General features: G+C 41.9%; 2 protein-coding genes and 1 long non-coding RNA gene across 16 annotated transcripts in view; 1 reads left to right on the top strand and 2 right to left on the bottom strand.

The window, feature by feature from the left end:
• Positions 1 to 2935, bottom strand: part of UPF3A (UPF3A regulator of nonsense mediated mRNA decay) — a 35391-nt gene extending 32456 nt beyond the window's left edge. For all 10 annotated transcript variants that reach the window (XR_012080153.1, XR_012080154.1, XR_012080155.1 and 7 more), the window contains exons 1-3: positions 2691 to 2935; positions 1671 to 1777; positions 25 to 131 (exon numbers count right to left, since the gene is read on the bottom strand). Coding sequence is in view for 3 of the 10 variants with exons in the window: in XM_072976624.1 (XP_072832725.1) it covers positions 25 to 131; positions 1671 to 1777; positions 2691 to 2894 (418 nt within the window). In the remaining 7 variants the exon portion in view is untranslated. The remainder of the gene's footprint in view (positions 1 to 24; positions 132 to 1670; positions 1778 to 2690) is intronic.
• LOC140701199 (uncharacterized) lies at positions 2814 to 5055 on the top strand. Its single transcript, XR_012080160.1, has 2 exons — positions 2814 to 3648; positions 4515 to 5055. It is a non-coding gene; the product is annotated as an uncharacterized lncRNA (long non-coding RNA).
• A 43-nt stretch (positions 5056 to 5098) lies between these two features.
• Positions 5099 to 16067, bottom strand: part of CDC16 (cell division cycle 16) — a 35807-nt gene continuing 24838 nt past the window's right edge. For 4 of the 5 annotated variants that reach the window (XM_072976623.1, XM_072976622.1, XM_072976621.1 and 1 more), the window contains 2 exons: positions 15556 to 15646; positions 12630 to 13110 (listed from right to left, as the gene is read on the bottom strand). In XM_072976623.1, the coding sequence (XP_072832724.1) occupies positions 12851 to 13110; positions 15556 to 15646 (351 nt within the window). In that variant the 3' untranslated portion in view covers positions 12630 to 12850. Of the gene's footprint in view, positions 5746 to 12629; positions 13111 to 15555; positions 15647 to 16067 lie in introns of those variants that run through there. The other variant, XR_012080152.1, reaches the window with a different exon arrangement.

Here is a 16067-nt window from a genome sequence, read left to right as displayed (position 1 = left end):
AGTTTAAAAAGCCAGTGATCCAACCTTTACTGTCAATGAAGATATATCCATCAAAACGATCTCTAAAAAGCAGGATGTCATCAGGGTTTCTAAAGTTAATGTACGCTCTTGAATAGAGATGAGGATAAAGACTGAAATAAGACATAACAATGAAAATGGTTAGTAAAAAACTTAGGACTTCTTTTGGTTTTGTCTTTTTTTCTTTTCTGGATACAACAAACTACTTCAGATACAACCTTCACGCCACAGAACCGTATCTCAGTTAATTACAACAATCTGGATATTCTATAGCAAAAAACCAAAAACAAACAAAATATTAACTGAGATCTTTTTAATGACTTGGGAGAGGCAGTTTAGGTTGGTTTCTCTACTGCACAGAGCCAGGGTTAAAATACTGGTCCTCAGAGGTGGAAAACCAAAGGCAAGGTTATTCAGAGATAATTCCTAATCATGCATCATGACTGCAATGCAACCTGGTCATGATTCATTGAGAAGAAAACATTATACTGTAAAAGAGATCTTTTGCTGATTTAGAGAATATGTTTACGTATCTTAAGAGTATTTATTGTAGCACATGGCATGTGGTCTACAGAAGAACTAAGCCTTTCTCCCCTTTCTCACAGCTACCAATGCCCTTCACAGGCAGGGACTTTCAACCTCAATTCACAGATGAGAACACTGAGGACCAGAGAAATTAGGCACTTGCAGAGGGTGTAGCTAGTTAAAACGTGGGACTGGGATTCCAGTCTGAGTCCCTCTGAGACCAGTGCCTGACCTCCTTTAACTGTACCAGTTTTCCTAAACTTTAGTCATGTGAAAAGTCATCTTTATGTTTTTTTAACCATATTTTATTTACCTGTGATATTTTTCTTTGAACTGACTTTTTTTATTTAAATGCATTTACTCAAAAGGATAGTTTATATGGCTACCATAAATGAGAATACATGATACTAACGATAAAAAGAAGAATAAAGATAATGTGAAAATCACTAAAAATCAATAGTGAAAATCGCTAAATTCTAGCCGAACTGTCACCTGTTGAAGGGCGAATTTGAGGTCTGCTCTCTTTTTGTTAATAAAAAGGAGATCTGGAAGTGTTAAAGTATTGCCAGAATCATCTTACTACCAAGCTGTAAAAGGGAAGTGAAAAAATACAGCTTGGTTGGGGGGGGTTGGGGTGGGGGGTGTCAGTGGTGGAAGGGAGCACTGGGGGGTTTCTGGGGTCTGGAATATTCTGTTTCTTTATCTAGTGTTAGTTACGTGAGTTACGTGGGCGAATTCACTTGTAAAAATTCATTAGGTTATACATCTACTGTTTATTCACTCTTCTTTGTTGTATTTTAATACAATTAGTTTAACAGGCTGTGTGAAATAAGGTTTGATATCCAAAATGAAAAAAATTAAGAAATATGTTGTTAGACTGTTTTTCTTTTTAGACTATGCTGGTGCTACAGAGATATTCAAATTTATTTTAGAGGAATATTCAAATTTATTTTAGAGGAACTGAGTGACCTTCCTACTTAGGAACGACTTGCAGAAATAAAGGTCTGTACTGATTTCCAGGTACATGTGGGAAAGAAGATGGAAACAGATGGTTTCTGTTATCTATATTACTTCACCATCAACTGACAGTGCCTCTCAGCTTGTTAATGTTGGTAAAAGCTTCTCACCTGAGATCAGCAGTAAAGAATTCAAAGTAATCATGTGCGGGCAGAGGGTGTAGCTGCTCCTCCAGCTGCTCCTTGGTGAGACCGGGAGGAAGCCGCCGGATTACCACCTGGGGAAAAAACGCTGTCTGGGTTTTGTTTCACTAGTACTGTATCAAGCTTTAATTACCTGAATGCTTGGTCACCTTTGTTTATGCTCAGGGTAAAATCTAAGCCAAGAGACCAGCAGAAACACGCATTTTAGGAAAGATTCAGAAATACACGCACGGAGAACACGGCTATCAAAAGGGTAATGAGGGCTGAACGGTCAGAAAAGGCTGTGCATAGCAGCTCTTTTTCGTGAAATCATTTCATGAATACCAGACAACGGCTGGCATGTGCCCCCCTACCCTCTTCCTGCACGAGGGGCCATACTGGAATGTAAGATACATGTACGAAACACCAACAGCAACAAAACATCGACGCATCTCTTCTTACTGCCGAGAGAACTCCGCCCGCTGTGGACACCTTCCGCCTGCTGACCGTCCGCAGTGTTCACCCTCGTCCACTATCCAATGCTACCAGGCTGTCGGGTTGTGCCTCTCTCGGCCCACCGTCTTCCCTGGACCGGACCGGACCCTCGCCGAGCCACCCCTCCCTCTCGGGCCCCCTCTGGCCGCGGTCCTCCGCAGCGTGGACGGCTACTGCCCGGCGCTGGTGAGCCCAGCGATTCAGCCCCAACGGACATATCCTCAGGCTGAACTGACTTTTCTTCCTCCAAAGCCAGGAAAGATTGCGTCAAGGAGGTGTAAAGCCGCGTCTCAGGAGGCACCAGCCCCTCAGCCGCCACCCGGACCGCCGCTGGAGCAGCGCAGCCCGGCCGCTGTCCGCGGTGCTGAAGCGTCCGCGGCCCCGCCCCGAACGCGAGCCGGGAGCCTGGCCCCGTCCTTCACCTCGCACCGCCCCAAAGCTAAAACACGTCCTCTTCTCGCGAGGTTTGCCGGCATGGCTCCGCCCCCACCCTGCCCCCTCTCCCCACCCCACCTTGCTCAGGACCGTCCTCTTTTCCTCGCGAGGTTTGTCTACACCGCCCCAACAGCCGGAAAATGAGGCTACTGGCGCTTCGGGCTCTCGCCGCGGAGAATCGTGGAGGAACTGGGCTTCTGCGGGTGACGGCTTCTCCCTCCCGCTCGGGCCCCGCGCAGCAACGGACGCCCCGGGGCCGCCGGCCCCCTCCTCCGAGCGCATCCCGCACCCGCCGCGGAGCCGCTGCCGCCTCCCGTCTGGGCCGAAACCTCGCGAGAACTGGGCCGCCCCCACCCAGCCCGCGCCAGTCGGAGGCCGCACGCCCCTTTATCCGGCCGGTGCGGTGGCCCGGCACGCACCTCTCCCGGCCCAGCCTCCGTCTCCGCTCCCAACCGCAGGGCCCGCGCGTGCGACTCCGGGAGCCGTGGAGCCGGGCCTGCCGCGCTGCCCTGCATCCCGACCTAGGAGGGTCTAGGGGCGCACAGGTCGAAGCCCTCGCCCATGAGCGGGTCAGCGGGAAGTTCTGGTCCGGGGGACTTCGCCTTGAGCGGGGCCCTTTCCCACGGAGAAGAGCTGGCCTTTTGGCCAGAAGTTCCAGAGAATTACATACACGTGCTTAATAAGATATTTACAGCTATTTATTTTTTTTCCCGAGGAATCTGAACCTTTCATCAGAGAACAGCAGTTACATTTAAGAAAAATCAAGCGAGTAACAGCAGAAACCGGTGCATGGCTTTCCTGAACGAAGTAGAATAGACACACCAGTCAGCAGAAATTGGCCGGCAGGGAAAGAAGGTTCACTGGGCTGTCCTTAGGCCTCAGGTGGCAACGCTGACTCCTGTCTGGATTGGTGGTACAGGCTGAATTGGAGCAGCTCAGACCCGCGGCATTCACAAAACAGGGCCTTAATGTTTTCCAAGATAATTTTCACTCAGCTTTTTGAGGTATTCAATAAATGGGACAGCAACCAAACCAGGTTCACATCCCTTTGTATGTTTTTCTTTTGCAAACATTCAGGCAATACTACTTCTGATTAGAATAGTTTATATATGTTACTTTTTAAATGCCACGTTTTTCATATTTTATATTTTCAACTTACGTTGGCTGTATTTTTCATTCATAGCACCTTTCTTCCCAGAACTTCCAAGTACAAAAATAGAAACTAGAGATGGATCAAGTGAGGCAATAATAGGTTGCAGGTCCTGGAAGTAAATCTAGGTTTAACGCAATCCAGTCCTTTATCCTTGAACCACTTACTACCTATGAACACACTTGAAATGTGTCACTTTACATGAGCTGAAAGACTGACAGAGTAGTTCCAAAACTGAGTTCTTTAAAACCCCAAGAAGTGAGGCAGGAGCTGTTACCAATATTTCATAAAGTCTAAACGAATCCTATTAGGAATACACCTATGACGAAGTCACATACTCTAGATCCAGAATTTCTTTTTCTGTCTCCACTCAACTCAGTATTGAAAGTCTAGTCATGCTGATCAAAAGCTCTTACCCATGACAAAGAACAGGAAAATGTTGTTACCAGATAAAATCGTTTATTACATCCTGAGGGTGGAAGGTAAGGGCAGAAGGCGCTGATGGTGAGAAATGTGGGAACCATTCATTTTAAAAATCTGAATGTTTCAGCAGTCTTCAAGAACAGAGCATAAATTTGGAGCATCTTTTTTAAAGAACTGCTCTCAATCTATTTGCAGCTTTTCTCTCTAATTTCTAAATATTATACAGATTAAACAACTGAGTATCTAATTGTAGCTCTTTAGTGATGTTTCTAGATTGAGATAATAAAAAGGATTCTAAATCTGACACCTCACATCTGTTCTTCTTGAAGTGTTCTTGTCCTAAGGGATTTTTTTCGTGACTCAGCCAAAAACCACAAAATGCTTAAATGGAGAAAACTCCTGTCCTAATCACGTCCAACGCCTTGTGCCACTTCTGTCAAGATTTTGCACCCACCACCATGACGCTATGGCTGTGGCCTCTGCCTGAACGTCCTGCCCACTTCGCTGAAGACCTCTCAGCCCAGCTGAACACTGTCCCAGCCATGATGGCTTCACTTGAGATCCCCCAGGACCTTGAGCTCACCTCCACTTACTGGTTACTAAGCTGTATCCAACACTCGAAGGACACTCCCTAAAACCCAGAACTTGACCTCACTCAGGAAGGAACCCTGTCTTTGTTCAGCTGTGTGCCCAGCCCAGGCACTCACATGTTTGCTGGATGTCCATTTCTTGTAGTTTACCCAGAAAAAATGCCAAAATGTTCTTCTTTTCCCCCACTGTAACTGCCACCACTGTCGATTTTTAAAGACTCCCTCTGATTCTTTAATTCCTGTTATTACCAATAAAGTTCTGAGAAATGGTTTCACAAAAATGACAGAACTCTAGAATTCAGGTTTGTCTGATGAAATTATTCTTTAAATAAAGTTGTATAAGACAAATTTCAAGACACAGTAAATGAAATACATTTGTAAAACCTCTTATGATTTCATATGAAAAAAAAAAGTACAGCACAAAGAAAATTGAGCTTCCTACACATTGCCCAACACATCCTGTTTAAAATACTGAGAACTAAATTCAAAACCAAGCAGTGTTAAATAATCTCCAAATGTCAGTGAATGTAGTAGGTAACTTTGCTTTTGCTTAACTGAACACTCCACCCATGACTGTGATCCTGGGGGAAATGCTGGTCATAGGAAGTGTTACGTATTACTCCAGGTAAATTATAACCAGTCTAACTGATGGATGACAGTAGCTTAAAGCAGCTGGTGATTATTACACTCCACTTTTCTTTGAAGATGACAGCATGGTCACTTAAGAAGGTTGCCTTTTTAGGAAACTAGGCATCATTATCAGAGACCAGAGAACTGAGTCATAACAGGAAAACACTTGGCAGTATAATCACACATTACCTTTCTGACACTCTGTGAAGACAACACTGATACTAGACTGCTGCTGATATGAAACAGTTTAGTCACATGTCTTGAAGCTTTTGTCTCTTATGTCTTAAAGCACTGCCAGCAAGGTCATGCTTACTGATCAGGAGTTCACTCTTCCAGAAACCTAAAAAAATCACACCACACGTTCAATGAAAAATCTAAATGAAGTAATATTTTGGTCTGGTGGGCCAAATAAATGTAAAAAAGTATTAATAAAATACCTTCATTTTAACTTATTTTAAAAGTGATTAGGTTCCAACATTTGATTTTCTAGCCCAGCTAAAGAGAGGGGAGGCATAAAAATAGGCACACGTGATGCCTGACAGAAGAGACAGAAGAGCCATTTAAAAACAAAAGTGAAAACTCAGTAACACACTATTTGAGTCTAAATAGCAGGAAGCAACTCATGGCACTAACAAAATAAAATGTAGGAAAGAATTCAAAAGGGACACATCACATCGAGATGGCTTCACAGGTCTTTTTCTAGCCTTCAAAGAACAAGTAACTGCTCTTTTACGTAAGCTGTTCTAGAAGGAAAAATGTCCATGTCACTTTATGAAGATAATCAGCTCAAGAAGGTAATTTATAGTAGATCAGCCTTTGATGATTGATCCTAGTTGCAAACATCCTAAACTAAACAGCAGCTAACAAATTTGTGATGTATTAAAAACAAATACATGAAAATATGAATTTACACCAGAAGTGCAAAGAAAAGCAAGAAATAAAAGACCAAACTTTCTATCTTAAGAAAAAAATCCAAGGTCAACTTTAAATTATTAAGAGTTCATTAAGAGGTTTTTTGCCTCCAATCAACGTGGAAAAATATATACTAAATTTGTCCTCATACACATGAAAACAACTAAAAACCTGGACAACATAATACTGAGTGACAGAAACCAGATACAAATGAGTACATAAGGTGTAAGTCCATTTATATAGCCCTAAAAATCCAGAAGAGGTGAAAATAATCTAATGTGTTAAAAGTCAGAACAGTAGTTAAATCTTGAGATTTTACTTGAGAAGTTACAGCTGACACCACAGAAAAACAAAGGTTCAAAAGAGACTGCTACGAACAACTATATGCCAATAAAGTGGACATTCTACAAGAAACAGACCAACGCTTAGAAAAGTACAATCTAACAAGACTCAACCAGGAAGAAACAGAAAATATGAACAGACCAGTTACCAGTAATGAAATTGAATCAGTAATTTAGAAAACTCCCCACCAAAAAAGTCCAGGACCAGAAGGTGTCACAGGTGAATTCTACTACACATTTAGAGAAGAGTTAACACCTATCCTTCTCAAACTATTCCAAAAAGTCACAGAAGAAGGAACACTTCTGAACCCATTCCACGAGGCCAGCATCACCCTGATACCCAAACCAGACAAAGAGATCACAAAAAAAGAATATTACAGGCCAATATCACTGGTAAACATAGACGGAAAAATCCTCAAGAAAACATTAGCAAACCAAATCCAACATTACATTAAAAGGATCATACACCATGATCAGGTGGGATTTATCCCAGGGATGCAAAGATTTTTCAACATCTGCAAATCAATCAATGTGATACACCACATCAACAAATCGCAGAATAAAAACCATGTGATCATCTCAATAGATGCAGAAAAAGCTTTTGATAAAACTCAACATCCATTTATGACAAAAGCTCTCCAGAAATGGGCACAGATGGAACATACTGCAACATAATAAAGGCCATATATGACAAACCCACAGCTAACATCACACTCAATGGTGAAAAGCTGAAAGCATTTCCTCTAAGATCAGGAATAAGACAAAGATGCCCACTCTTGCTGCTTTTATTCAACATAATTTCCAAAGTCCTAGCCACAGAAATCAGACAAGAAAAAGAAATAAAACAGAATTCAAATTGGAAAGGAAGAAGTAAAACTGTTACTGTTTGCAGATGACATGATACTGTACATAGAAAATCCTAAAGACACTACCAGAAAACTACTAGAGCTCATCAATGAATTTGGTAAAGTTTGGACTATAAATTTAATATACAGAAATCTGTGCATTTCTAAACACTACCAATGAAAGATCAGAAAGAAAAATTAAGGAAACAATCTCACTTACCAGCAGATCAAAAAGAGTAAAATACCTAAGAATAAACCTACCTAATGAGGTAAAAGACCTGTACTTGGAAGAGAATAAGATACTGACAAAAGACACTGAAGATGACACAAACATGTGGAAAGCTATAGTGTGTTCATGGGTTGGAAGAATTAATATTGTTAAAATGCCCATACTACCCAAGGCAATCTACAGATTCAATGCAATCTCTATCAAAATACCAAGGGGATTTTTCATAGAACTAAGACAAATAACTTTAAAATTTGTATGCACACACAAAAGACCCTGAATAGCCAAAATAATCTTAAGAAAGAACAGAGCTGGAGGAATCTTGCTCCCTGACTTCAGACAATACTACATGGCAACAGTAATCAAAACAGTATGGTACTGGCACAAAAACAGACACATGGATCAATGAAACAGGATAGAGCCCAGAAATAAACTCACACACTTGTGGTCAATAATCTACAACAAAGGAGGCAAGAAAATACAATGGAGAGAAGAGAGTCTCTTCAATAAGTGGTGCTGGGAAAACTGGACAGATACATGTGAAACAATGAAATCAGAACATTTTCTAACACCATATGCAAAAAATAAATTTAAAATGTATTAAAGACCTAAATGTAAGACTGGAAACCATAAAACTCCTAGAAGAAAAATAGGCAGAACACTCTTTGACATAAATTTTAGCAATATTTTCTTAGATTCGTCTCCTAGAGCAAAAGAAATGAAAGAAAGAAAAAAAACCCAAAAAACAAATAGGACCTAATTAAACTTAAAAGCTTTTGCACGGCAAAGGAAACCATTGACAAAAATAGACAACCTAAAGAATAGGAGAAAATATTTGCAAATGATGTGACTGATAAGGGGTTAATATCCAAAATATATAAACAGCTCATACAACTTAAAAAAAAAAAATTCAGTAAAAAACAAGCAGAAGACCTGAACAGACATTTCTCCAAAGAGGACATGCAGGTGGCCAACAGGCACATAAAAAGATGCATATGCAAATTGTTAATCATCAGAGAATGCAAATTAAAACCACAATGAGATATCACCTCACACCTGTCAAAAAGAACACAAGTAACAAATGTTGGAAAGGACGTGGAGAAAAGGGAACCCCCATACACTGTCAGTGGGAATATAAATTGGTGCAACAACTATGGAAAAGTATGGAGGTTCCTCAAAAAACTAAAAATAGGACTACTATATGATCCAGCAATTCCACTCCTGGGTAAGTATCCAAAAAAAACACAAAAACAGTAATTCAAGCAGATACATGCACCCCAATGTTCACAGCAGCACTATTCATAGTAGCTAAGATATGGAAGCAACCTAAGTGTCCATCAACAGAAGAATGGATAAAGAAGATGTGTGAGATACATATATATATATAACAGTATTACTCGGCCATTAAAAAGAGTAAAAATTTGCCATTTGCAACAACATGGGTGGACTTCGAGGGTACTATGCTAAGTGAAGTAAGTCAGAGAAAGAAATACCATATGATATCACTTATATGTGGAATCTAAAAAATGCAACAAACTAGTGAATATAACAAATAAGAAACAGATATAGAGAACAAACTAGTAGTTACCAGTGGGGAGAGGGAAGGGGGAGGAGTTAGACAGGGAAGGGGATTAAGAGGTACAAACTACTATGTATAAAATAAATAAGCTACAAGAATGTACTGTACAACACAGGGAATATAGCCAGTATTTTGACTTTAAATGGAATACAATCTTTAAAAATTGTGAATCACCACTGTACACCTGTAACTTATATAATATTGTACATCAACTATACTTTGATTAAAAAATGAAAAAAATGACATGTTACTGATAATCATCTGCTTATTTTACATGGATTCAGAAGCTACAACAAGTATAAACATACATGTATCTAATAAGAGAGCCTGAAAGCTGTCCTTTAAAGATGAGAAATGCCTGTTTGTGCCACTTCTGTTCAGCAAAATACTAGAACTGGCTTAGCCAACAGTTACGCAAGGAAAAGAAACAAAAGGAATCCAAACTGGAAAGGAAGAAGTAAAACTACTTCTTTTTGCAAATGACATGATCCTATTACATAGAAAATTCTGAAGAACACACACACACACACACACACACACACGTACAATTTGTTAAAACTAATAAACACATTCAGGATACAAAGTCTACACACAAAAACCAGTTCTAACTCTATACACTAGAAATGAACAATCCAAAAATAAAATTAAGAAAACAATTCCATTCACAAAAGCATTGAAAAGAATAAAATACTTAGGAATAAACTTAACCAAGGAGGTGAAAGACTTGTACAATGGAGACTGTAAAACACTGCTGAAAGACATTAAAGATAAATAAATGAAAAGACATCCTGTGTTTATGGATCAGACATAATATTAAGAAGACACACAAATTCAATGAAATCCCTATCAAAATCCCAATGGTTTTCTTGTCCCAGAAATGGAAAAAAGAAAGACCCTAAAATTAATATGGAAATTCAAGGAACCCAAAATAGTCAAAAGAACCCTGAAAAATAACAAAGTCGGAGAACTCACACTTCCCAACTTCAAAACTTATTACAGAAATAGTTAACAAAACAGTGTGGCACTAGCATACGGACACACACAGGGACCAAAGGAACAGAGTTCAGAGCCCAGAACCCACCCTCATATTTATCATCAGTTCAACACGGGCACCAAGACCATTCAACAGGACAAGGACAATAGTTTCTTCAAGAAATGGTGCTGGGAAACTGGACATCCACATGTAGAAGAATGAAGCGGGACCTCACACCATATACAAAAATTAACTCAAAATGGATCAAGGACCTAACTGTGAGACCTAAAACTATAAAAATCTCAGAAGAAGACATAGTGAAACTCTGCATAACCTTGGATTTAGCAAGTTTCTTAAATATGACACCAAAAGCACAGTCTACAAAAGTCAAAGATGAAAGAAAATAAATTGGATTTCATTAATTTAAAAACTTTTGTGTATCAAAGTACATAATTAAGGGAGTCAAAAGACAACTCAAAGAATGGGAGAAAATACATGCATACTTTGGACCTAACAATGGTTTAATATCAAAAATCCACAAAGCACTCCGGCAACTCAACAAGATAAACAACTCCATTTAAAAGTGCGCAAAGGATCTGAATAGACATTTCTCCAAAGAAGAAACAGAAATGGCCAATGAGCACAGGAGAAGCTGTTCAACACCACTAGTCACTAGGGTAATGCAAATCAACCAAAATGAGGTGTTACTTCCACCTACTATGATGGCTACAGTCAATACAAAAAAACCAAAAAACCCAGTAAAAACCAGCGGTGAGGATGCGGAGAAACTGAAACCCTCGTGCACTGTTGGTGGGAATGTAAAATAGTGCAGCCACTGTGAAAAAAGTGTGCCACATCCTCAAAAAATTAATATTGCCAGTAGCTAAAAGGTGAAAACAACCCAAATGTCCACCAACAGATAAATGGTAGGTAAGTGGTAAACATACACATACTGGAATAGCATTCAGCCACAACACTATGGAATGAAGTTCTGATAAAAGCTCCAACATGCTAATATTATGCTAAATAAAATGAACGAAACAGAAAAGGACAAATACTGTATGATTCCACTTACATGAAATTATCCAGAACAGGCAAATTCAGAGACAGAAATTAGATTAGAGGTTACCACAGGCTGAAGGCGGGCAAGTGGGGAATTACTGCTTAATGGGGACAAAGTTTCTGTTTGCAGTGATGAAGAAAAGCTGGAAATAAATGCCACTGAATTATACCCTTGAAAACGGTGAAAAAGGCTATCTGTCCACACCGGCACACACGTTGTTTCTCAGCGCATTAGGTGAGCAGAGGCAGAGCCCCGTACGCTAACCTCCCCCCACACCTGTCTTGCACTAAGTGGTGCAGCTGTCACCAACAGCGCTCGCGATTGTTCACTGAAGGCCACAGTTTATGTCCTGTGCACTTCACCAAAAGGAAAGTCACAGGGACACAGAAGCCCAGCTCAGAGAGCTCCAATGGCCAAAGCTGAAACAACTGAAGCCACAAAATAAATAATATTAGTACAGAATTTTAACCTAAAATAGGAAATATATATAACAGCAGTCTACACTGATAAATAAATAAATGGGATAAATAAAACGAATAAATAAATTGGAGAGAAGAGATGAAATTTCATTACAGAAAAATTCCAAATAATATGTGCAGATACCCCCACCCCACAATCCCGAGGATGGAGCTTAAACCCTAGTCCGACGGAGGGTGGGCTGGCCCTAGTGACTGACGTCTAAGAACACAGCACAGCAAGGGAAACGCTGACTACAGTGCAGAGGCCTGGCAGACACCACCGTCACCAGGGACAAGGCCAGCACCTCCTGCGGTGCACCACACTGACCTTGGGCACCCTGACGTGATGTGAGGAGAAAGGTACTTCACAACTGAGGTATTTTCCCCAAAACCCTTAACCCTAGTCTAATCATGAGAAATACTCAAAACTAGTTAACAAAACAATCATGAGACGTACTCAAAACAAACTCAAATTGAGGGACATTCTAGAAAATATCTGACAAGTCCTCCTCAAAACGTTCAGCTCATGACAGACAAGAGGTGCCTGGGGGAAGTGGAGACTGGGCCGCGTGGCCCCTGGACACAGGCACAGAAAGAGGACATCAGTGGGAAAATGGGTGATACTCAAGCGTCTGGAGTTTAGCTGCTGGAAACATACCAACGTGGGTTTCTTAGTCATGATAAAAGTCCCACGGGATGCAAGACGTTATCAACGGGGGACCAGCTGGGGATGTACGGAAGCTCTCTGTACGACCTTTGCAGGTTTTCTGTAAATCTAAAATTAGTCCAAAATAAAAATCTACTGAGAAAGAAAAAAAGACGTAAACGAGGGTTTACCTTCTTTATTTCACTTCATATAGCTATTCTGTAGGGCCAGACAACATGTGCTGCAAAGGTGTGCCATCCAGTCCCTCAGGCCAGGTCTCCACTCCCGAATGCAGACGTGCGGCCGGGGTGCGTGATGAGCGTGATGAGGGACGGGCAACTCTCGAGCCGCAGGAGGATGAAACGCAACCGCTCCGGCGGCGTGGAAGTGGCCCGCATGGAATCACATGCTGTGGTCTGACATGGACGTCTCTAACATCATGTCGCTTTCATTCATTTCGATTTCAAATGCTTCCTCCAAGGAAGGCCTGGAATCTGGAGTCTTCCTTGAGGCTGCCAGCGGCGCAAGCCCTGCTTCCTCCACAGTCTGTTTTTCTGCCTCAAATTCCCTGAAATCCCACGGGGGTGAGATAATGTTTTTTAGCGTCTTCATTGTATGCACGTCAAAGTCGTAGCACTTTAACTTGTCTTTAATGTCCGCTCCTAGAAAGAGAGAAATGCCAGAGTGAGAACAAAGTAAGAGATTCCACTTACCTGCCATTTCCATCGATACGTAACACTACTCCGTCATTTAGGCCGAATGTACTTTCAGGGGCACAAGCACAGCTTCGGAGAAAGATGTTCCAGTCTCTCCCCTGCTCTTCTGATTCTTACTATGAAGGGGGACGGCCGGGAGGACGTTCAGAAGCACAGGCAGGTTCGGCCTAGTGGGGCTCAGCAGCCTCCGCACCTCCGAGGCCATTACCTTTGTGAGGACAGGTAAAATGCCTGTCCCACTCGGCACTGTTTCTCCAGACCTTGCCTAACTTCATAGGACTTCTGCATTTAAGCCTTACAGCTCCTCCTCGGACAAGCGTGGAAACTAAGCCTCACACTGGCCCCAAAGCCACTACTGAGCGGTAAAGCTGAGACTCCAGCCCAAGGTCTTCAGGATGACAGAGTTCAAGTCCTTTCTTTGTTTTTTAAGTTTTAAAACATTGAGCCATGACATACAATCCAAAAAGCGTGCACAGCTAGGTGAATTCTCACCTATGTGCACACCCACATCAGCACCACCAGACCAAAACAGAACACTCCCAGCTCTTAGAAAACCTCCTCAGGCCTCCCTAATGAACACTTCCCTTTTCAATCACTGCTCCAATTCTTCTACCACCAGTTAGTTTTGCTTATTGCTAATCTCTGTAAAAATGGAATTAATCATTTATTCTTTTCTGGTCAAAATCTGTGAGATTCATGCATGCTACAACACGACTCAGTAGCTGGTCCCTGAAGTGCGCAGTGGTCTCCATCTCCTACTGACACACAGTCGGTCATGTGCAGGAGACACTGCCAGGAATGAAGCTGCTGTGTGCAATCTTGCGAGTGAATACCAGCTCACCGAGCCACCTGTTTCTCCTGGGCATAACCCAGGAGCATGACCGCTACATCACAAAGTCGGTGTGGCAGGTCACTCACTGCCCTAATCACCCCCAACGAGCCACACCTCCCATCACCCATGCCCCTGAACCCTATCCCTAACCCTGACTCTCCTGTGTGGACTCTGCACTTAATCGCGTCACCCGTTTTGATGTACAGAATGCGATGAAAGTGATTTTGTGCAACTTCCAGCCCAAGAGGTCTTGAAGGTTTAGATACTGCCCCTCAGGACCCTGAGGCCATGGTGCTCTGAAGAGACTGGGATACAGACCCACGGAGAGCCCAGCTGTTCCGGTGAGAACCCTGCAGACAAGGCCACTCTGGACGTCAGCCCCATCAAGTGAACGAGATCACCAAACAAGCCAGCCAGCCCGCAGGCTGCGAGGAGCAGTGTGTCTCTGTGGTCGGAGCAGCGTCAGGCAGCAACAGGTAACAGATATGACAGGCCTGTTCCACGTCAGTAGCTGTGTTGTTAAACAGTTTTCCAAAGAGGTTTTACCTGCTGGACCCCACCAACAACCAGTAATGCACGCGTCATCACCAACACGAGGTGCTACTGGCACTTCGCACCTTTAGCCACTCTGGCAGGTCCACAGTGCTGCCTCACTGTGATTTCTACTTCACTTTCCTGGTAAGTAATGGTACTGAGCACCTTCATTTGCTTTCTAATTATCTGAATATCCTCTTTGGTGAAGCTCCTGTTCAAGTATTTTGCCCATTTTTGGCTGAACTTTTCCTTACTGTAGGATTTCGTATTCACGACACAAGTTCTCTGATAAGTCTATATATTGTGGTGACTTCTCCTGGTCTATGATATGCCATTTTGCTCTGTTAATAGTGTTTTTGGGTAGACATTAGTTCTTAATTTTATTGAAGCCTAATTTACCATCTTTTCCTCCTAACAGCTTTTACATCCTGTTAAAGAAATCTTTGCCTACCCCAAAGTCCAGGTCTCAAAACTTAACCTCACTGAAACCCTCCTTACCTTAAAATGTTCGTAACTAAATGACGCCCAAGTGCAGCAACTCCATACAAGCTTATCTTATGACTTGCTAATCTTAAAAAAAAAAAAGTTAAAGAACTATATAGCGCTGTAATATGAATGTAAGCCAACTTAATGTTCCACTGAAGTGCAAAGATCAACATGCTACACTTTGCATTGTAAAATACTGAGGCCAAAGCTCTTTCATTTGTTTATTAGAAAAATCTCTCAAGATTTTTTCAGTGTTGCAATTAGACTGATTCCTGTACATCACACTGCTTTATGCGTATTCTGTAACAGTATTTTGCTTATAGTAGTACTCAACTTTAAACTAAATGGACACTTAATGAATCACTAATTCCCACAACATTGTTCAACTGAAATAAATGGAGTTCCTTGATATTAACGCAGTTAGGATGATTAGAAAGATAAACTGAGGACAGTGCATGAGAATTTGAGAAACCTAAACAGAGATAAACGACAGTCTAAACAACGGAATACAACATCAACAAGAATAATTATAATCTCACCGATATAGGCTTCAGAGTCACCAATGTACATTTCAATACAGTGACCAAGCATCGTGACAGAAAAGGTGTCATCTCGCCGAAGACCCAGGGCCTGCCAGGAAAGACGCAGCTTGGTTATTACAGGAAAACTTACTTCCTTCTCTTTGGCTGAAAATAGTCCCACAGGATGCAATTCAACATACGCCAGGGAACCCAGGGTGGGGGTGGAGGAGGTGAGAGTTGTGGGGACACAGCCATCACCAGGGGACACGTCTCGATACTGCTGAAACTGGGTGACAAGACACAGAGGGTCATCACACTGTTCTTTTCCTTTTCTGTGTCTGAAACCCCCTCCTCCAAAAGATGGTAAAGACTCCACCTCCAGAGAGCCCTTTGTTACTAACTAAATCACAGAAGACACGTACAGACATCTGAAAGGTCACATGAACTATAAGGCTGCCAGTCACACTTGTGAGTCGCTCCATGCGTGCTCTAGGTGTCTCAGCAGTACCTCAGGATCATCCTGCCTGAAA

The sequence above is a fragment of the Vicugna pacos genome, chromosome 14, assembly GCF_048564905.1.
Source record: "Vicugna pacos chromosome 14, VicPac4, whole genome shotgun sequence".
Lineage (NCBI taxonomy): Eukaryota > Metazoa > Chordata > Mammalia > Artiodactyla > Camelidae > Vicugna > Vicugna pacos.
Note: the sequence above shows the minus strand (reverse complement) of the source record. Positions and strands in the feature narration are given on the sequence as shown.